Genomic DNA, 23,428 nt, shown 5'->3' on the forward strand with positions numbered 1-23,428 from the left:
TGGTCCCTATTCAAACCCAATCACACTACCTCAACACCTTTCCAAGGTGAATAACTGAGCTGAACTATTCAACTTTTTTACTTAGGTATACACTGCTCCTAGCTTATTTCTAGCTTCTGGCTACTTTTTGGGTTGTTTTTTTTGTGGGTTTTTTTTTTTCTTCAATACAAACACTCAGTATTAAATACAAACACTCAGTTCTTTAAAAGTCTGGAGAACACTCAGTTCTGCAGACTTTAAAAAATAAACACACTACCTACTGCTACCTTATTGACTGACTAAAAATACAAACAGTCTAACTTGTTTATTCACTGCCTACCTACTGCTGCCTTATTGACTATTTAAAAATACAAACAGTCTAACTTGTTTATTCACACTGCCTTTCTGACTATTAAAGGCACAAACACACAAACACGCTAAATAATATTCCCAAATAGTTAACTTTGCCCCAATACTTTTTAAAAAGAATGTCCCAAGCAAAAACTTACTGATTCCTTTTAGCCACCAGCAAGGTGATCCTCTCCTCTCAGTGTTCTCAACACCTTTCCAAGGTGAGTAACTGAACTGAACTTTTCAACCTTTTTACTTAGGTATACACTGCTCCTAGCTTATTTCTAGCTTCTGGCTATTTTTTTTTTTAATATACAAACACTAACTTCTGCTTCCCAGCTACCTTACAGACTATTCAAAATAAACACACTAACTACTGCTTACTAGCTGCCTTACTGACTATTTAAAAATACAAACAGTCTAACTTCTGTTTATTAAAAGCACAGACACACTAAATAATATTCCCAAATAATTAACTTTGCCCCAATGCTTTTAAAAAATACAATGTCCCAAGCAAAAACTTACTGATTCCTTTCAGCCACCAGCAAGGTGATCCTCTTCTCTCAGTGCTCCCACTGGATTGTCCCTTCGCAGGGTTTGTGAGGGTGATGGTAGAAGCATCCCGTTTCAGTTGTTAACAGAGGAGGATGAAGGCACAAAATGCTTGAGATCCTCCAATTCATGGAGCCTCCTAAGGAGATCATGGTGGTCCCAGTACATGAGATCCTTATGGAGCTGCTGCTGAGGATATTAGAGCATACCTTCAACAATGCCTCCCATTAATAAGAAGGTGGACGGGGTCTACCTCATTCAGAAGGCTTCTGAATTCGATAAGCATCAGCTGCTCCACCAGTCAGTGGTGGTCGAATCCACTCTCAAGAGGGCCAAGCATTCTCAAACTCATTCCTCTGCGCCACCAGGGAAGGACCACAGAGCAATGGATGCTTTTGGGAGGAAAGTGCTTCAAGGTGCCATGCTTATTGCCTGCATTGCTGTCTACCAGCTCTATACGAGCCAGTTCTCATGGACATCTGGAAGCAGGTGCAGGAGATGGCCGAGCAGCTGCCTCAACAGCAGCAAGACACCTTTATGTCGCTGGTGCATAAGGGCCTGAAGTGCAGCGAACATAAGGTCCGAGCGACCTAAGATGTTTTTGAGATGGCATCAAGTGTCTCTGCAGCAGGAATCAGAGCCCGCAGAATGGCACAGCTGAAGGCCTCGGATCTCTGACTGAAGGTACAGAAACGACTCGCCAATGTGCCGTGTACTATTTATTTATTTATTTATTTATTTATTAAGGCTTTTATATACCGACTTTCTTGATACAAATCAAATCAACTCGGTTTACAATGAACTAAGCAGAATATAAAATTAACCAATCAACAAGAGATACGGAGCATACAGTTACATTATAACAAGGAAGCCTTAACTTGGAGTAGGAAAATAAAGAAGGGGTGAACGGAGCAATAAATATATAAAGTGAAATAAAACAGAATAAATACTAAGGAGACTCTCTTCGGAAATAAAGTGAGAAGCAGTGGTGCAACTCTGGGACCACCATGAAACCCTCCAACAACCCTCTGCCAGCACTCCAGACCCATCCTCCTCTTCTAGGAGGCCGGAGAGACAAGGACAAAGGAATTCTCTCTTTCACCAAAGAAAATACTTTCCTCCGCCCCCTCACGCCCATCAACACCATCAGGGCTCCTGCAGCCGCCCCAGGCAGCAGAGAGCCCCCAAGCCCCAGCTGGCATATCAGTCAATTTCCAGGGATGGGGTTTTGACTGGGTCACAGGAAGCACAGGCCAGTCGCCTGTACCCGGGACATTGGACACTCCAGTCGGAGGCAGGCTGCAGTTCTTTGTGAACCAGTGGCCCAGTATAACCTCGGGCTAGTGGGTTCTCTCCATCATCCATCAAGGGTAGCAACTGAACCTAATGGGTGCCCTGCCAAATTGCCCTTTGTGCCCGTTTTGAGGGCTGGTAACACATCAGGAGGTACTGCTAGTGGAGCTCTCCTCCCTCTTAATGGCCAAGGCGGTTGAGCCCATACCACCAGGCAAAAAGGGTGGGGATTCTACTCCAAGTATTTCCTGATTACAAAGAGAACAGAAGGACTTTGTCCTATCCTAGACCTAAGTGCTTGAACAAGTTTAAAAAAAAAAAGTTCAAGATGGTTTGCCTGGACACCTTGATCCACCTTTTACAAAAAGGGGACTGGCTACGCTCCCTCAATCTAAAGGATGCACACACTCACATCAAGATCTTCCCTGGTCACAAGAAGTATTTCAGCTTTGTGGTGGGAAAACAACACTTCCAGTACTGGGTGTTACCATCTGGGCTAATGTTAGACCGAGTCTTCACAAAATGCTTGGCTCTGGGGGTGGTGGTGCACCTCCGCAGGCTGGAGGTTCATGTTTTCCCTTATCTGGACGACTGCTTATAAAGAGCACATCTCAGGTAGGGGCCGCCAGGTCCATGTGCTTGACCATTCAGGTGTTAGAGTCACTAGAATTCATTCTCAAATACCCAAAGTCCCATCTCAGCCAATCACTTCAATTGGAGTTCATAGCAGCCCTGCTAGACACAGCTCAGGCCCAAGGCTTTTTTGCCTCGTCTAAGGTCCATCAACTTGATGACCATTGCAGCAGAGATTCAGCAGAACCAACAGGTGTCAGCCTGGCACGTTGAGGCTGTTGGGCCACATGGCCGCAACCGTTCATGTCATCCCCCCTTGGCACATTTACACTTGCGCAGAGCCCAATGGTCCTTGAGGTCACAGTGGCGCCAAGTCAGTCAGAACCTCCAGGATTGCATCCGAGTCGCCCCATCTCTCTGGGAATCATTGACGTGGTGGCAGTTACTTTCAAATCTGGAACAGGAGTTCGCCTTTTGAAGTTCCCCTACCCAAATTGTCCTAACCACAGACAATTTGGGTAGGAGAACTCATGTAGATGTTCTCAGCACCCAGGGCCTCTAGTCTGCTCAGGAACACTCTTGTCAAATCAACTTCCTGGAGCTACAGGCAATCAGGTACGTATTATGAGCTTTCAGAGATTGGCTGTCCAACAAAGTTGTCCTGATCCAAACAGACAATCAGGTAGCTATGTGATTGACAACAAGCAGGGAGACACGGGATCATACCTCCTCATGAAGTGGTCCAGATATGGTTGTAGGCCTTGTCCCATGTACCTGGCTGGGAGGGAGAACATGATAGCAGACAGACTGAGTCAAGCCTTCAGACACCACGAGTGGTCCCTGGACCAGGGGATAGCGAATCAGTTATTCTGCCTCTGGGGGAGCCCAGAAATAGATCTATTCGCATCCCCTTGCAACAGGAAGGCACCTCTATTCTGCTCCCTGTACAGGTCAGACAGCAAACCAGCCTCAGGCGCCCTTGCCTGTCATTGGGTCAAGGGTTTTCTGTACGCGTATCCTCCAATTCTCTTAGTAGGAAAGACTCCCGAAGCTTCACAAGGAGAAGGGGATTATGATCCTAATAGCCCCTTATTTGCCAAGACAAGTCTGGTTTCCACTCCTATGGGAACTGTCTATCTGAAGACCGATCAGTCTGGGGACTTCCCTAGATCTCATCACCCAAGATCGAGGCACGTTGTGGCATTCCAACCTCCAGGCCCTGTTGCTCACAGCCTGCATGTTAAGAGGTTAATTCAGCAACCGCTCAATCTCCCAAAGGATGTGTGTTACCGGTGGCATCTAGAAAACCATCCACTAGAAAGTCATATGGACTGAAGTGGAGAAGGTTTTCCGTATGGTGTGAGCAGAAGGCCCTATGTTCTCTGTCCCTTAATCACTTGTAGTTCCTCTACTCGTAGGGCGGTAAAGGATACAATCTCTCCATTTTTAGCTGCTCTAACTTTTGTCAGCGGGCTACATGCTATACTACCTGAAAAAGGAAGCAATTTGACCCCTCTTGAAGAAACCAAATTTAGAGCCAACAGATTTGGCTAATTACAGCCAGTATCCTCACTGCCATTTGTGACTAAAATAGTTTAATCTGCTTTGCTGAAGTAGCTTTCAGATTTTGTGGATGAGCATCATATTTTGCATCAATTTCAATTCAGCTTTAGAAAGTCTATAAGACAAATTCTTCTGCTCTGTCCTTGATTCATTAAGGCGAGGCTTAGATAGCAGTCATAGTTACATCTTGGTCATGCCAGATATCACTTCTGCATTTATAATAACTGATCATAGGATCCTTCTTTACTGTCTCAGGAGAGAACAGGATCTCAGGCTTAGTCTTGAAATGGTTTCAATCATACCTCTATGGAGAATGCAACAAGTTATCGGTGATATTTCTTCAGAGTGGTATCCTGTTCAGATGGGAATTCCACAGGGGTAAGCTCTTTCAGCATTATTTAGCATCTATTTGGCTCCTATCTGCAAGCTGGCTTCTATGAAGGCTTCTGTCTGTATGCTGATGCTTTACAGTTTTATATCCCTGGCTCTAAATGATGGCATGAGATTACTACCCTATCACTGTGGATATCTTCCCATAAAGAGTTGGCTCACTCACTAAACTAGCATTAAACGTGGCTAAGACCGAAGGGAGACAACTGCTATACCACTTACTGTAAAGATCAGAGATGCTGAGATCAAAATTCTCCCTTACTTCAAAATTCTGGGGATGCTGATTGATATTAAACTTTGAGTCTTAAAATCAAGGTGGTGGTTAAAGCCAGCCTTTATAAACTAAGGGGGTAATTTTCAAAGGAGTTACGCGCATAAATGTAACTACTATTGTAGCAATTTTCAAAAGCCATTTACTCACGTAAAGTGCACTTATGCGAATAAATCCTATGGACGATTCAATGGCATATATTGTAGCAATTTTCAAAAGCCCACTTACTCGAGTAAAGTGCATTTACATGCGTAAAACCCAGATTTACGCATGTAAATGCTTTTTAAAATCTGGCCCTAAATGTATTACATTGTATTAAGTCAATGTTGGATCCTACAGATTTTCATACAATGGTGCAAGCCATGATTTTCCCAACCATCAATTATTACAATGTGACTTATCTTGGTTTGCCTCTCACTACCAAAGTACTCCAGTTACTGCAGAATGCAGCTGCATGGCTGATATCTGACTGCAATATTTCATCTCACATCTCTTTTAACACAATGCAGAAGGAACAGAAAATTAAGTTTGTCGATTTGCAAATGATACTAAGATCTGTAAAAGAGTGGACATGCCTGAAGGAATAAAGCAAATGAAAAATGATTTATGATTTAAGAAATCTTGAAGAGTGGTCAAAGATTTGGCAACTGGGATTCAATTCCAAAAAGTGCAGAGTGATGCATCTGGGGTGCAGTAATCCAAAGGAACTGTTATGTGATGGGGGTGAAAGACTGATGTGGATGGACCAAGAGAGGGATCTTTAGGTAAAAGTGTCTGGTGATCCAAAGATGGAGAAGCAATGAGACAAAACAATAGCTAAAGCCAGAAAAATGCTGGGCTGCATAGAGAGGAATAACCAGTAATAAAAAGGAGGTGATGATGCCCTTATATACAGGGCCTTGGTGAAGCCTCACCTGGAGTACTTTGTTCAGTTCTGGAGCCCGTATCTCAAAAAGGATAGACATGGTATGGAGGCAGTTCAAGAAGAGGGACCAAAATGATGTAGGTTCTGTATCTAAAGATCTATAAAGAGAGGCTGAAAGATCTGAATATGTATACCCTGGAAGAGAGGAAGTGCAGAGGAGATATGATACAAACCTTGATACCTAAAAGGTTTTAATGATGCACAAAATCTGAACCTTTTCCATTGGAAAGAAAACAATAGAACTAGGATTCACGAAATGAAATTCCAAGGGGATGACTTAGAACTGTCAGGAAATATTTCTTCATGGAGAGAGTAGTGGATGCCTGCAATGCCCTTCTAGAGAAGGTGATGAAGATGAAAACAGAAATTCAAAAGGGCATGGAATAAACATTGTGGATATTTAAAGGCTAGAGGATGAAATAAGAAAAGCCGGGGGGGGGGGGGGGGGGGGTTTAACTTTCTGGTGCAGTGGATACTACCCTTAGCAGAAGGCATGAAGATTATACCCTTAATCAATATGCCTTGATACTTTCAATACAACTGCAACATTGCTACCCGCTTAGACGGCAGGGGGGCAAAGAGGAATTGAATTCAGACGAGAATCAAGGACCCCGACTTCTATGATCTGGGATACTGATATGCAGACATAAGGAAAAAGCACAGGACTGCTTCTACGGCCAAGTCCTAAAGGAAATGAAAAAGCGTGCATGATGGTAACTTGCTGGTATGGCAGTTACTACCTTTAGCAGAAGGCATAGAGATAACTAACCTTAACCAATAAGCTTTGATGTCCAAGTCCATAAGTAAAGCACATCAAGCAGCACTGTCTGAATTTTTAAGAAAGCTCAGCATCCAGTAAAAAATGTTGCTAGTTGCAATTTTTATGCTCTTATCATAAGATTTGGGGATAACTGCACAGAGCAGCAGTTACTAGCCTCAAGAGAAACATAGGAATAACCTGCACAGAGTGGCAGTTACTACCTTAAGAATATTGCTGGGCAGACTGGATGGATCATTTGGTCCTTTTCTGCCATCATTTTTATGTTTCTATGTTGTACTGACAAACTTCTGGTGCTAGATTTGCACCTTAGACTAATGCCTTATTCCGGATATACAATCCTGGGAGATCATTACACTCCTCTCAAAGAGTCTTACTAGACATATCATCAGTGTGCCATGCCAGACTCGCTGATACAAGGGAGCATGCTTTTTCGATTGTCGCACCAACTCTCCAGAATACTTCACCGCAAGAACTGCAGTTGACAGACTATCATAAGACCTTTAAAAAAAATGGCAAAATCATTTTGGTTTTTTATGACTGGCATTTTTATAGGTCTGTCTTCATGAGCTAGCTTATGCACCTAGTTAATAGACTTGTAAAAGTGTTTGCCTTCTAATTTGTATTTACAGCTTTTTAATCAGGCTGAGGAAGTTTGTTTTGTTTCCTTTGTTCATTTAATATTGGTTATGCATATTGATTCTGTGCACTGCCTAAGATACATTTAAAAAAATACATTAAAAAAATGAAGGATATAAAAAAAAGTTCTCCACTTTCCATACCCAGGAACCTTTGATTTCCAGATGGCCTAAGCCTGTCATGGAATAGCAGGGGGAGAGGCAGGAGGCTGTTACTCAAACTTTCTCCTCTCTGCCCGAGACAGTCACAGGAACATGCTCTCGCACTCACACACAGTTTCCACATACGTGCTCAAGCACACACCTTCTCTCTCTCCTCCTCGCATACCCCCCCACTCCCCATCACAGGCTCTTACATTCATCCCCCTCTCTCCTTCACTCACAAACACAACCTCCCCTCACTCACTCCCATAGGCGCTCTCTCTCACATACACACTCACACATTCTCAGGTCCTTTCCTTTCTTCTTGGGCTCTCCAGAGACAGGCCCTGTCATATTTATGGGCTGGATTCCCCCTGGTGAAGTGTGGGAACCTCGCCAGCTTCTCATTAAATTTTAGTGGTTAGTTTGCTTGCATACTCGAAGTGAGGCAGCTGGGAAGGGGGTACGTGATGCCACTCCTATAATTTTGCTGCCTGAACAACTGACCTTGATGTTGTCCACAGACAAGAAAGAACTGAGGGGACTCTGCGCGATAGTGGCTGGATGGGAAAATTTAGTGTATGCCTGTGGAAAGCCTTTAAGGTTTTACAATATTCTCTAGGAAATGTTCTGCATCAGTGCCAGCACATGACATCACCCGTTTGTGTGGCTAATTAATCTACTTGTTTATACAGAAATAATAGTTTGTAAAAAAGATGGAAATTAAACATACAGTAAATTGAACTAACCTAATATTATTTCACTCATTTGAGAGTCATGTCCCTCTAACAGGTCAGCACAGAATTTCTTCTTACTGACATGTATTTACAGTAGAACACCTGAACTCATATTTGCAGGTTAGTACAGAATCATATAAATGGTCACTGCACCACAGTTCCTGAGCAATAAATTCACAAAGATGTACCAATTTCAAAAATAAGTTTTTAAATTTAAGATGTTATCCTAGCATTCATTGGTTAACAATTGCCACGAATTTGCATCACAAATTTCATCCGTTTCAGATGGGCAAGGATGTCAAATTAAACCATAGCCTACATCACCCAGTCAAATACCAGTGTTTGTCATTTTTCCCAATATGGTAGTTACCAAGATTAAAGAGGTAGGGCTTACAGAATTTAAACACAAAACCTTTCAGTGCACACAGGAAAAGAACTCTGGAAACACTGCAAAGGATCTGGAATTTCATTACGACAGAGGGAGTGCATATGAGCACAAGCCTTACCTCTGTCCAGGAGTGATATGATTCTCAACAGGAACTGAAGAGGAAGTGAAGACTTTTGTTTCAGAGAGCTAAAAGAAAATATATGAACATTTTAGGCAGCAACATTATAGCAAACCATCAAAATTTTGTTAAAGCTCCTGTTTAAAGCATGCTACCGCCAACAGAGCAGTAGCTCTTTTGCAAAAACAAAAGGAAGAGGGAATTGGAACGTCCAAGGAGCCTCAAGCCCTATATGCAAGAGTCATTGGGGTGAGCAAAGCTGGAGCTAAGAGACAAAATAAAAATCAGGCCTTTGGCTTTGGATTCCTCAGGCTCATGTGGCATTACCTTTCCAAGGAACAAGAGATAGAATAAGAGCAGTGGCATCTACACAACAGGTTTATCTGGGAATAAATTCAGTAACCAAAATATTCCGCTGTAGAATGACATCTGTTAAGCAAAAATTGCCAAAATAGTCCAGAGAGGAATAAAGCATGGAATCACCAAAATGCAAAAAAATACCTCAGCTATTTTACCAAGACTGTAAATGTATCTAAGGCATTGATACAACTGAAATGTATCTGAAAGGCATGGGCTTAGTGTCCCAAGTGCTCAGTGGTGCACAGGCACCACCAACTTTAAAACTGGGTGTGCTGTGCACCACCAACTGCATGCACATTCAGGAGAGCGGCGCCGAGAAGAGGGAGGCCTAGGAGGCCACTGGCGGACCCCAACTCACCAGCGGCTGAGAAGAGGAAAAGGTCCACGAGGATGCCAGTTGACCCAATTTTGCTGGCGGCCAAAGAAAGAAAAGACCTGGGAGGCTGTCGGCGGCCAAGAAGGGGAGCAGGCCCGTTCTCCCATTTAAGTGAGCTGACCTTCAAACCATGTGCAGCCAGTACATACTCTATGCTGATCTTGTGCATTATAACATCAGCATAGAGAAAGTGCTAGCCCCATGATTTTTGAATAGCGCGGGGCAGGCACACGAGGAGCAGTGGGAAAACAGGTTCCTTCCTCTTCTCAGCTGCCGATGGGCTCCCAGGGCTGCTCTTCTTCTCAGCCGCAGGTGGTCTTCTGGACCTGATGGAGAGCCTGCCTGGGTCTTTGTGGTATGTGAGTGAAAGGGAATCTGCTTGGGTTTGATGTGTGTGTGTGTATGAATGGTAGCCTGCCTGGGTGTGCGGGTGTGTGTAGTGTAAATGGTAATCGATCTGGGGATGTGTGTGTGTTTGTGAATGGGGGCCTGCTTAGGGGGGATGAGAATGGGAGCCTGCCTTAAAGCGTCTGTGTGTGTGTGTGCATGAGAGAGGATGTGGATGGGAGAGCCTGTATGTGTATGTGAGAGAGAGCAAGTGGGAGTGAGAGCCTTGCGTGGGTGCGAGGGAGTGTATGGGTGTGTGGCAGTGTGAGCCTGCATGTGAGAAAGAGCATGTGAGAGCTTGTGTGTTTGTGTGGTAATATGAAGCTATGTAAAATAATGTGTCTCTATGGGGGGGAACGAGAGTCTGCATGTGTGAGACTAAAAGCCTGTGTGCGTGTGTATGAGAAAATGGCAGCTTGCATGTGAGAGTGAGAGCCTGGGTGCATATCTTTGTATGGCAGTGGGAACCTGTGTGTCTGTGTATGAAAGAGCATGTAAGAGTGAGAGCCTGTGTGGGTCTGAGGGGGAATGGGAGCCTGTGTGTGAGACAGCATGTGAGTGTGTAAGCCTGTGGGATTAGGAACATACGTGTAAGAGCATATGAATGTGAGCCTATGTATGTATGGGAGAAGGAGCCTGAGTGTGAATGAGAGCATGTAGAGAGAGTTTGCATGTGTGCATGGGAATAGGTGCTTGCATGTGAGAGCGAAAGCCTTCATGTGAGAGAGCATGCAAGAATAGGATCCTGTATGAGAGAAAGCTTGTGTGTGAGAGCACACATGTAAGAAAGCCTGTGTGTATGGAGGAAGGAAAGAAGACAGGAGGTGAAGAAAGAATAAAAAAAGACCCTGAAAAAGGAATTTAAAAAAGACCGATAAAGGGGAAAAGAGACTGGGATCAACTGATTAGAAAAATAAAAATCAGACAGGAGTGTAGCTAAGAAGCCGAGCTGAGCAGACACTCCTTAACCCTGTTCCCTCAGGATCGCCCGCTTTTATATATCTTTCTGCAGTTTTTTGTTTGTTTGCTTTTGGGTTTTTTTTTTTTTTGTTTTTTTTTTACCATAGCCACTACCTCAATTTTGAGCATTTACTACTGCTTATCTGGCTGCACCTGTTGTTGGCTGTTCCTAGCAGTTGAATATCTACATTGTTGGCAATCAGATCACGCAGAGGCACAGATCGCATGGTGGGCCCAGGAGGACAAAATGGCGCCCGACCCTGAACCATGGAAGGCCTAACGGAAGCTGTACTGAAAGACTAACCCTGCACAGTGTCGGCAGCGATTACAGATCACCTCCAAAAGGTTCAAGTCTTTTCAAGGAATTGCCAACAAGGTGTACAGCTATCATACTTCTCTGGCTGAGAAGTGAGAGACCAGGAAGATCGCCTCATCTCTCTTAGCACTATGGTCAATAATCTCACCCGGAACCTTATCGAGTGTGCGCATCATCTCAGTGCAGGAGAGCCAGATGACAACAGACCAAGGCAAGTGATAGTGAAATACCTAAATTACACTGATAAAGCCAAGATATTGGCTGCCTTTTGTAAAACTTCAGACCTAAAACATGGCACCTCTAAGCTACTTCTTTTCCCGGACTTTTCTGTGAGGGTGCAGGCAGCCCCGGTGTATATTTTTGCCCTATTGTACTCAGCTATTCCAGCATGGAGTGCAATTCTCTCTGCAGTTTCCAGCACATCTATAAATTGACGTGTTGATTTTTCTGGGCCTAGCGTTTGTGACCAGATGGCTTTCTGGGCTGGGAGCGGCCAACTAGTGATGCTGGCTGTGTTATGCCTTCTCAGTGCATGGACAACGGCTCTGATACTATTTGAACTGGTAGCCTGCACCGGATTGCAGATTCTTTTCTTTATACCTTTTGAATGTGCCACCATAGTGGTCTGATCCTAACCCATAGTGGATACAATTTCAGTTAAATCTGTAGGCTGTCTGGTCTTAAATGGCTGCTTACTTTCGTTATCAAGGGAGCGGAGGCAGTTCTTTTTTTGTCTCTCTTGCAATTATAGCGGAGGTTTTTTCCTTTTCCATTTTTCATCGTGGCGATCCCAGGAGAATTGTGGGGGGCGACACTGCTGGTTCAACGCGGAGAGCAGGAACTCAGCATTGGGCTTTTGTGGGGTGGTTTCTACAAGGATTCAGAGTTTAATAGGGTTTACTATGGAATTTGAGAGGGGTTTGGTCTGGGGGGGGGGGGGGGATGACTGGGCATTTTGTGTTTTGGCGTGTGAGTGTGAATGATTGTGTGTATGGATGGTTTGCCAAGGCTGCTTGTCTATTTGGATACACTATGCATCAGATGAGTATTGTATTTTCTCAACTCTGTTAAAGCTTGTCTTCTCTCATTAATTACATTTGGCCAGGCCAACGTTTGTTATATAGGAGGGAGCCTGGGCTGAGGGGCTCGCCTCTGTTCTCTTTTTTTTTCTTTCGCTTGTTTGGTTCTAGAACTTCCTTTTCCGATGACTACGGTCTTATTATGTTCTCTTAATGTAGATGGACTTCATTCACCAATCAAGCAAAAGAAAATCTTAACAGATCTCAAGAAGCAGGGGGCATCCATAGTTGTGTTTCTTGTTTTAAAAAAAACCAATTTGGACGATGAAGAACATGCTAAATTACGGAGAGATTGGGTGGGGCAGTGTTTTTTCTCCTCCTCCTCCACTAGGTAGAGAGGGGTTGCTGTATTATTTCACAAGGCCATTCCGTTTATGCTTGAGAAACAGGTTTCTGATCCTGAGGGCAGGTTTCTTTTTCTAGCGGGTTCCTTGTATGGTAAGAAAATTGTTCTCGTTAACGTGTAAGCTCCTAACCGCTACTCCCACCAATTTTTCACTTCTCTGGTGGCAAATTATTGTGCTGGGAGGGGTATGTTTTTATTCTGGGAGGTAATTTTAACATCATGGATAACTCTCAGGAGGACTGTTGATCTACCAAGTCCCCCAAGAAGTCGCAGGCTAACACAGATATTGATTGGTTTTTTTTAACTCAATAACTGAGGGTTCCTGATAGTTGGAATACTCTCCATCTCCATGATAAAGAGAGCACAGTTGCTTACCTGTAACAGGTGTTCTCCTAGGACAGCAGGATATTAGTCCTCACATGTGGGTGACATCATCCGATGGAGCCTGGCATGGAAAACTTGCTCAGCCTGCTGCTATCCATGCGTCCACGCAAGGTCCCCCTACAGTCTCGTAATATAGCAAAATACGAGCGGGAAAAATAATGTAACAAACCAAACCAAAGGTGAACCCAACATCATGGGGAGGCGGGCGGGATTCTTGAGGCTGGCACACAGTTGATGACTGACGTTCACCATGGTGCAGGTGTCTGGAATCGACTGCCAATAACGAAGGCAAAAGCCAAGGGTACCTACTGAATGGAAGGACCAAACGCAGAAAAAACCCCAAAAAGACAAAAAACACTTTTGAGGATTTGGAGCTCCACCAACTGTGAAACTACTGCACCATGGAAAAGAAGAGACTGAAGGGGGACCTTGCATGGACGCACAGATAGCAGCAGGCTGAGCAATTTTGACAAAAGTTTTCTGTGCCGGGCTCCATCAGATGATGTCACCCACATGTGAGGACTACCATCCTGTTTGTCCTAGGACAGTGGTTCTCAACCCTGTCCTGGGGACCCCCCCAGCCAGTCGGGTTTTCAGGATATCCACAATGAATATGCATGAGAGAAATTTGCATACACGGCCTCCATAACATGCACATTTTCTCTCATGCATATTCATTGTGGATATCCTGAAAACCCGACTGGCTGGGGGGGTCCCCAGGACAGGGTTGAGAACCACTGTCCTAGGAGAATACTCTTTCTATTCTCAAGCTCACAATGTATACTCAAGAACTGATTACATTCTGGTATGAGAGTCCTGTTTCTCTCAGTTGCGTAAACGTGAAATGAATGACTTCACTTTTTCTGGTCGCTCTAACTGCATGTACTCTAATGTTTGCTGATGAGGGGAAGATCCAGCCCCCTTGGAAAATGTCCCCCTTGCTTTACCACGATAAATAATTTGTCAAATTCTTGTGCATCAAATGGGAGGAGTACAAAGAATTGAATCTCTCGCAGGAAGTATCAGCCACCATTTTTTGGAATGAAGCTAAGGCTGTGCTCAGGGGCCACATCTTGGCCTACCAGGTTCAGAAGCGGCATTTGACTGCACGAAAGGAATTTGAATTGTCCAAACAAGTGACCCTTCTCAAGCGTATCCATATCAGTCGCATGACTCCAGTTAATCGGCGACAACTGGTCGTGGCTCCAAGGGAGCTGGATGCATTCCTGGATCTCAAGGCTTGACAAAATTTGCAATATTATAAATATAAATTATTTCAGTGGGGTAATAAGTTGGGTAAGTTGTTGGCGTGTCCACTGCGGAATGTGGGGCCAAAAACATTTGTTCCACGATTGCGTTTTAGTGGTTCAGATCATGTTGGCATGGAGACTGTTCTTAAAGTTTTTCAGGGATTTTTTCAGAATCTTTACATTAGTGTGCCATCCAACCTGGCAAACCATCAAAAGTTCTTCCAGGGGATAGCTTTTCCCCAGACTATCCTCCAAGGACAAATCTAAGTTAGAGGAACCTGTTTCATTGGGGGAGATTCAACCGGTGGTAAAAAGGCTTAAACTAGGTAAGGCCCCAGGCCCGGATGGTTTCTGTCCTGAATTTTTTAAAATTTTAGGACCACGGATTTTTGAGCCTCTCCAGGAACTGTATGGGGAGATTTTGTGCAAGGGCAAAATAGGCTCTGAGAACAACTTAGCAACAATTATCCTTCTTTTAAAACCATATAGAGACCCTTTGGAGCCAGGGTCTTATCGACTCATTTCCCTTTTGAATCACAATGTTAAAGTTCTCTCAGCTGTGCTTGCCACTCGGGTTAATAAAGTTATTCATACTATAGTGGCCAAGGACCAGACGGGATTTCCCACAGGCATTCCTTGGCCAACATGCTCAAAATTTGATATCGTTAAATGGTCGTACAGAGTATGATGGAATGCTGGTGAGTTTGGACGCTGAGAAAGCATTTGACCGGGTGGAATGGTCTCATATCTGGTGGGCGTTGGAACAGTTCAATCAGTTTATCCACTGGGTGGAAGCTTTATACGCCTCCCCAAGAGCTCAGATTGTGGTTAATGGAGTGCAGTCCCTGCCCTTTTGCTTAGAGAGGCTTGCATCAGGGCTGCCCTCTCTCTCCATTGCTTTATGTACTGGCAATAGAACATCTTGCTCTTCTACTTCGATGGCTGGTTTCCTTTCGGGGTCTACCCGTGGGTAGGAAAGAGGTTAAGGTGAGCATGTTTGCTGATGTTATGCTTCTCTTCCTAGATAATCCACAGGACTGTCTGATGGACATCATGGGAACTATTAACCTCTTTGGTTTTCTTTTTCTTTGAAAATTAATTATGATAAATCTACTGCATTCCCCCTTCTCACCGATTTACTGTCTCATTGGGTTGGGACTTTCCCTCTCAGGTGGAGTGGGGAGGGGTATGAAATATCTGGGTATTCATATAGCTCATACTGTTCGCAGATTGTATTTGAGGAACGTGGGAGCTGTCTTGGGGAAAGTTCAAATTCTACTTGAACGGTGGCATTCATTCACATTATCTTTGATGGGCCATTGCGCTGTTGTAAAAAATGATCATACTCCCCAAGATACTTTACTCCCTTCAAATGCTCCCAATCTGTTTAAAGCAATCTGATGTGCTTCAATTCAAATCCATTATTTCTGCTTTTTTATGGCGGGGAAGACGGCCAAGGCTTAGATTGGATGTCCTCATGCAGGAGAAAAACAAATAGCAGTTTGGCTGTTCTGGACCTGCGCCAATATATGTTGCTTGCTTGCCTTATGCGCTATATACAGGATTAGGCCTCATCACAAATTTGACCCAAAGGGGTTACTGGACAAGTGGGCTATCCCTTAGCATGGGGGATGTTCCTGCTTCACCTCCCTAAGCCTGCCCTTCGCAATTTACACCTACACTCAGTCTGGCTGGGAGCATTTCAGAACGCATGAAAATGCTAGAGGGCAATCACACAAAGCTCTACCTCTGTTTCTTCCCTTCTACCTCTAACTGGCAATAAAGATTTCCCTGAGGGTCTCACTTTTCTGTTTCACACCTGGAAGGAGTTAGGTTTTTCTTGCCTTGGGCACCTAGTGGATCCAGATACACAAACCCTGTGGTCTTTTCAACAGCTCCAAGAGCAATGGGACATTCCTGGGAATAATAATGTTTTTGCTTATCGGTAAGCCAGGCATTATGCCATGGAGGTCTGTCAAAGAAATACTAAGCTACTTGCATTTTTGGATAAGGAAACATTTTTTGAAACCACTCCTCACTTTAATAAACTTGGAATATGGGCACATGTTCTGTCCCAGTACCAGTACTCACCGCATCTGGATTCACTGGCCAAGCATTGGAGCAGGGACTTGCAAATAGAGATTGAAATGACAGATATTGGTAGAGCATTTATTATGCTTTATCGCTGTATGTTCCCTGCCAGCCTACGAGAGATTCAATTTAAACTCATTCACTGTTGACATTTATCTAGAGATAAAGCTGGTGAGATTACATTTGTGGACATCTGATGAATGTATGAAGTGCTCGCATACGCGGGGAGATTTGTATCATGTTTACTAAATGCCCGAAATTTCAGCCTTTCTGGAGCAAAGTATGCTTAGTTATAGAGCATGTCTTGGATAGCCTGATTACATAGTCTGGCGGCCTCAATTACCTATATCTGAGGAGATGGGTGGAGGTCAGAGGTTTGTGGTAATCTCTAACGCTAGCAAAGAAAGGGCTACTATCTACTTGGAATGCTGCCCTAGCTTCAGCCTTTCAGGACTGGTGCCAATTGGTTCAATCATTGGTTCAATTTGCAACTTTAGAAGCTTTAAGAAAGAAAGAGCTTAGACTCAAGCGCAGTGTTCTGTATTTGAAAAACTATTTTGCATTATGGGAGAGAATCTCTAAATGGAAGTCTAATTAGTGGATCCCCTGTTGTGTGTGTGTCATGGATGAGTGAGGGGGCGGATGAGTGAGGGGGCGGATGAGTGAGGGGGCGGATGAGTGAGGGGGCGGATTAATGGAAAATGTTGAAGTGACATATTGCACTTGCTGTCAAAGCTTTCTGCTTTGACATCTTTGTTATTGCTAGGATTTATATCTGCACTGCTGTATTGGTTCAATCACATATCGCATTGCATTGCACTGCTGTATCGGTTCAATCACATCGCATTGCATTGCACTGCTGTATCGGTTCAATCACATCACATTGCACTGCTGTATCGGTTCAATCACATCGCATTGCACTGCTGTATCGGTTCAATCATATCGCATTGCTTTGCACTGCTGTATCGGTTCAATCATATCGCATTGCTTTGCACTGCTGTATCGGTTCAATCATATTGCATTGCACTGCTGTATCGGTTCAATCATATTGCATCGCATTGCACTGCTGTATCGGTTCAATCATATTGCATTGCATTGCTGTATTGGTTCAATCATATTGCATTGCATTGCTGTATTGGTTCAATCATATTGCATTGCATTGCTGTATTGGTTCAATCATACTGCTTCAATAAATATGTTTAAAAAAAAAAAGAAAAATAAGATCAAAGGTAAAAAAAATTATATTTTGCCTTTCAGCCATTGGAATATGCCATCTTTGGGAATGTGCATTTCTTATATATTTGTATTTTTGCTTTCTCTTCAGTATTCCAGATTTCAGAGAGTCTAGTTTTGCTGCATATTTCTGTTTCTAATTTATAGTCCCTTATTCTGTATTAGGTAACGGTCTGTATATGATGTGCATGTGTGACAGAGATGCAGTATTTTCACTAGCATGTAGTTTCTCTGTAGGGATTTGTAGCAGTGTGGCTTGTTCTGTTTGCCCAGTAGGTGGTGTATTAATTAGAGATGTGAATCGTGTACCAGATCGACTTAATGATCAGATTCGGCTGGGGGGGAAAATCTGATCGTTAAGATATGTGAATTGGAATCGTTTCCGATTCCAATTCACATCGCTAATTTTTTTTTTTTTTAGGAAGGCCCACGCCGCTTAAAAAAAAAACAAACCCACCCGACCCTTTAAATCGACCCCACCCTCCCGACCTCCCCAAAACCTTTTAAAATTACCTGGTGGTCCAGGGGGGCCTCGGGGAGAGATCCAGGGGGGCCTCGAGGAGAGGAGAGATCCAGGGGGGCCTCGGGGAGAGATTTCCCGTTCCCAGGCATCAGCTGTTCTAAAAAAAAAAATGGCGCCGATGCCCCTTTGCCCTTACCACGTGACAGGGTATCCGTGCCATTGGCCGGCCCCTGTCACATGGTAGGAGCACTGGATGGCCGGCGCCATCTTTAAAGATGGCGCCGGCCATCTTTACTCATCAGCCCCTATTATAGAGTATAGTATAAAATATATATATATATAGTATAAAATATAGTATAAAAACTCAACAAGTCACATCCAGCACTTAGCTATTTTAACTGCGTACAAAATATTTAATAAAACAATAATTCAGGACAGATACTTAAGATGAGGGCTTGGTAACTGTTACATTAAGAGCCTATGGCAATGCAAGAGTCCATTATTAAGAAGGTCCCCAAACAATTGTTCAAAGTATTAAAACAGTGTGTCATTTCAGATACATTTCAATTGTATCATTGCCTTAAATGCATTTACAGTATTCGTAGAATATCAGAGGAGGTTTTTTTTTGCATTTTGGTGATTTGTTAATAAAAATATTATGGCTTATTGGAAACCTTATACTGTTGCTTACAATATAGACCAGATTGGGCAAATAATCCCAAGGATCCTCAATATGGATCCTATTAATGACCCTATTAATCCCTTCCCCCCTCACCTTGTCCCTTATTTTCATTACAATCTCATCTTGCACACAGCAATGGCAGCATACATGCTGCACAATATGAAGTAGATGAGTCTACTCTCATGACTTGAAAACAATCAAGATCAGAATGTATCCATGAATGTGTAGTCTGTACATGTCCAATTAAAAGTTAATAGGGCTTGTGAGATGTGCTAGGCCATTTGGCGCAGTTGTAATTGCTCATTTCAGTCTGGTGGTTCAGTTTCAGACCAGAAACCCTATCTTCAAAAAGGGACAAGTGCTTTTCGAGGAAGTACATATGACAATCCTGGAATGTGGGGTGGGCATGGCAGTCAGTGTTTCACTGTACGTATAATCACCTCAACAACCACATGTCAAATACCCTACATTGATATGTCATTTGCAATCAAATACCAGCTGGAAAGGAATAAAAAACTGTTCAGCTTCACTCCACTGACCACTAACTCAGCACAAAAACAGTTCTCATACAGTGAAGCATACCACCTGTAGCAGCTATTATTACAAGAATGTAAAAGCTGAAATCAAACAACAACTACGCTTTCAATGATCAGCCCCAAGTTTTGGGAGAAAATTTACAAACTTAGCTGAACACCAATATGCTTTAAAAGCTAAATGTACTTAACAGTAAACAGGACCAGTTAGGGGAAGCAGGAGGAGTGAAAGCATTATCGTCTTTCAAGTTCATTCATACTACATGTGCTGCAATCCAGTAGTGCAAGACAAGTGATGGGCAGTTTTTGCAATTCTAAAATCACTTTTTAATTGTAAATTCAGATTTTAACTACAGCACTCTGAAATATCTGAAAAGCCTTCACATTCTTCAGAGCACACCAGAAAAATGCCTCCAGTCTTATGTAAAAAGACTCGCTGCAAACCCAGCCAAAGTAAGCAGTTACTAGCATGCCAGCTAGTATGAATTGCAACAAGCTATAAACAAGCATATGATTGGAGAATCAGCAAGGACTACAGCATCTGTCATCCTGTGTGACATGTGCAGCAGCTGAAGCGTGTGGTGTTACACAGCAACCGGGAACATTTCTTGGAAGTAATGAGATACAATTTTCTTGTGAGAAAGTGCCTGGTTTTACAAACTAACCATAAAAACCGTATTAATAGGAATAAAAAAAAAACAAAACAAAAACCTCACATGATTTTATTGAAAACCAAGTCCAGGACAGAATGTTCTATCTGGTTTCATATTAATGAGAATTTCCCACAACTTCATGTTCAAACACAGCCTCCATGTTAATTGCAGAAAGTCACATGCCGGGGCACTTCCTTAGTGTGCCCATCTGCAATGAGACAGAGCAATAATACTCTGAATGCTTTTCCCCAGGGTTCTTAAAACTCAGAGCTTTGGCGCTTGTTCTTTCAAAATATGCCCTAACCTTCTATCCCCTTCAGGAAGAATCAGCATAGAGCACACAAACCAGAACATGCACAAGAAAACCTATATGGAAAAAAGCAGAGCACTAAATACACAATAGCAGACTAACACAAAATATAACAACTCAAACCTATTCAGTGAAAAAGAGCACCTTCTTAGTTTACAAAGAGTACAATAACTATTTTCCAAAATACTGAAGGCTGCAAAAAGTAAAAGGAGAAGAAAATATTGCAATCACCAAATTTAGGTAATAACTCCATTAACATTAGTTCCACAGAGACAGAAATGATCACATTTTAAAAATCTCGCCAAAATAACCACACATTTTTACATCAAATTTTCCATCTTCATACATATAAAGGCAGATTTTATAAATCTGTGCACGTGCGAACAAGAGTACGTGGGATTTCAATAGATACGCGCGTAGCCGCTCGTATCCATTAAAATCTGGGGTCGGCGCGCGCAAGGCTGCCCAAAATCGGCAGCCTGCACGCACCGAGCCACGAAGCCTGCCTCCGTTCCCTCTGAGGCCACTCTGAAATCGGAGCGGCCTCGAAGGGAACTTTCCTTCGCCCTCCCCCATCTAACCCCCCCCCATCTAAACCTCCCCCTACCTCTATCCTGAAAGTTACGCCTGCTTCCAGCAGGCGTAACTTTGCACACGGCGGGCCGGCTGCCGCGCTCCATGTTCCGGTCCGGGGGCCGCTGTCACGCCCCTGGGCCGGAACCACGCCCCCGAAATGCCACGTCACTCCGGACACGCCCCCAAAACGCCGTGTCACTCCCGGTACGCCCCTCCATGCGCGTCCCGGGGCTTGCGCGCGCAGGGGGGTTTGGGGTAGGTTTTCGGGGGTACGCCCGTACCCCTTTGAAAATCTACCCCAAAATATTTATCATCTTCATATTCAATAAATATTTACCATCACCTTTAAAACATTCTAGCAGGAGACAAAATTGAAACTTCCACATTAATTTTACTTAAATTATTTACTAAGAATACAATCCATCAAGCCCAGCATCTGGTCTCCAACATGGGCCAATCCAGGTCACTTGAAAGTAGTATCCAATAGATCCTAACCAGGAGATCCATTCTGTGTAGCTCAATCACAGCCGGAAATAATGTTCTCCATTTGCATGCCTGCTAAGGAAAATGCAGAGGGATTTGGTAGGTCTCTTTTCTCATAACCTTCCACAGATATCGAGGTTCTAAGAAGAGCAAAAGGATTCCTGGAAAATGTGTCAACAAAGCTGCCACCAGAGTTACTAATTCTGTCACCATCCAGACAGATATCCTGACCTACAGCGAGGAACCAGTTCAGAGTGAAAGATGTCTAGATGTCGACGCCCTCAGGAAACAGGTAGCTGAACTGAGAGATGAAGTGGCGAGGCTTAGAAGTATCCGTGATGAGGACTTCATCAATGAAATGTTTCAAGCATCTAAAATGGATAACTCCAGCAAAGAGGAAGCAGAAACAGGACCATAAAATGACAGCTGAACACATTACCAAAGCCAGTAGAATCCTCACCCTGATCCCACCTTTGTTCAGGCTGGAGAACCAGTATTCAGTCCTGGAAGTAAAGAAACCATCTCAGGATAGAGGAGGAACCTAAGCTCATGAGCCCCAAAAGTGCAGGATCAGCAGCCATTGTGACTATGAAGACAAGGGTAGTGGTGGTTGCTGACTCTTCGGAAAGGCACAAAGGCATCCAACTGTTGACAAGATGTGCCTTCTGCCCTGTGCCAAGATCAGAGATATCGAGGAGAGATTGCTGAGAATCATCAAGCCTACCGACTATTACTGATACTGTTCATCCATTGTTGGCAGGAATGATACTGCTCTGTATTCTTTGGAACATATTAAAAGTGACTTCATGGCTCTGGGAGAGAGGTTGAAACAGATAGGTATGCAGTGGCATTAGCCTCAATTCTCCTAGTCAAGGAAAAACATCAAGGGAAATAAGCTTGTTGTCTGGAAGTAGAAGAATGGTTGTGTGGCTAGTGTTGAGAGCTTTTGGCTTTCTGGACCATGAGATAAAGTTTCAATGACTGCAGAAGAGACTGGCAAACCTACTGAGAAGGGCTTTAAACTAGGATCATTGGAGATGGGTGAAAAAACCCCAAGGTAAATAAAACATTAAACACTTGTATACAAATAGGAAAAAAAAGAGTAACATCTGGAAAGCTATGAATACTAATGTCCATAATATGGGAAATAAAGTGCCAGATCTAGAGGCAGACAGAAGATGCTGGCTTGGATGAAGTGGCTGTCACAGAGATATGGTACATGGAAAACCACAATTAGGATATAGTTATTCAGGGCTATAATCTATTTAGGAAGAATAGGGTAGGAAGGAAGAGAAGTGGCACTATATATACAAATACTAAAGCAACAAAACTACAAGGCTTACAAGATAAAGAGGTGGCACTGTGGGTTAACCTGGAAAGAGGGAATTGAACATTCTCCTATACTTGTGTGATGTACTAACCTCTCCAGGCAGAAGAAATAGAGATTTAATGAAGGATATTCACAAAGTTGTGATAAAAGGAAGGTGCTTAAGGTGATTTCAATATGCTGGATATTGACTAGGACATTCTGGCTGCAATGTCTCAAAGCAGGCAGAGCCTAGATTTTCTGCAGGGAGAACTGTTCTGTCAACTAGTAACGGAATTCACAGGAAGGAGTAATACAGGACTTACGGGCCGATACAGTAAAAGTCGCGGGCGAGCGCACAGGCCACTCTCCTGTGCGCGTGATTTAGTATCGGCCTGCGTGCAAATGAGGGCCCGCGGTAAAAAGAGACGCTAGGGACACTCTTTTTTGACAGGAGTGGTGGCTGTCAGTGAGTTTGACAGCTGATGCTCAATTTTGCTGGGGTCGGTTCTCAAACCTGCTGACAGCCACGGGTTTGGAAACCGGACGCCGGCAAAATTGAGCGTCTGGTTTTCAACTCGCGAGCCAAATTTGGGTTTTTTTGTTTTTTGTTTTAATTATTTTTAGCTTTTGGGACCTCCGACTTAATATCACCAAGATATTAAGTTGGAGGGTGTACAGAAAAGCAGTTTGTACTGCTTTTCTGTGCACTTTCCCGGTGCCGGCAGAAATTAACGCCTTGGCTGCACATTTTACTTACCGAATCGTGCGGGAATAACTAATAGGGCCATCAACATGCATTTGCATGTTGCGGGCACTATTAGTTTCGGGGGGGGGGAGGGGGGTGTTGGACACGCGTTTTCGACACACTATTACCCCATACTGAATAAGGGGTAAAGCTAGCGCGTTGAAAATGCGCGTCCAAACGCGGAGCGCACTGTAC

At 43.6% G+C, this 23,428-nt stretch overlaps 1 protein-coding gene across 1 annotated transcript in view; it reads right to left on the minus strand.

Moving 5' to 3' along the window:
- Positions 1-23,428, minus strand: part of UBAP2 (ubiquitin associated protein 2) — a 597,209-nt gene that overhangs the window by 285,894 nt on the left and 287,887 nt on the right. Inside the window, 1 exon segment of the mRNA XM_029581175.1 lies at positions 8,698-8,765. Coding sequence (XP_029437035.1) covers positions 8,698-8,765 — 68 coding nt within the window.

This window comes from Rhinatrema bivittatum, chromosome 1 (genome assembly GCF_901001135.1).
Source record: "Rhinatrema bivittatum chromosome 1, aRhiBiv1.1, whole genome shotgun sequence".
Taxonomy (NCBI): Eukaryota; Metazoa; Chordata; class Amphibia; order Gymnophiona; family Rhinatrematidae; genus Rhinatrema; species Rhinatrema bivittatum.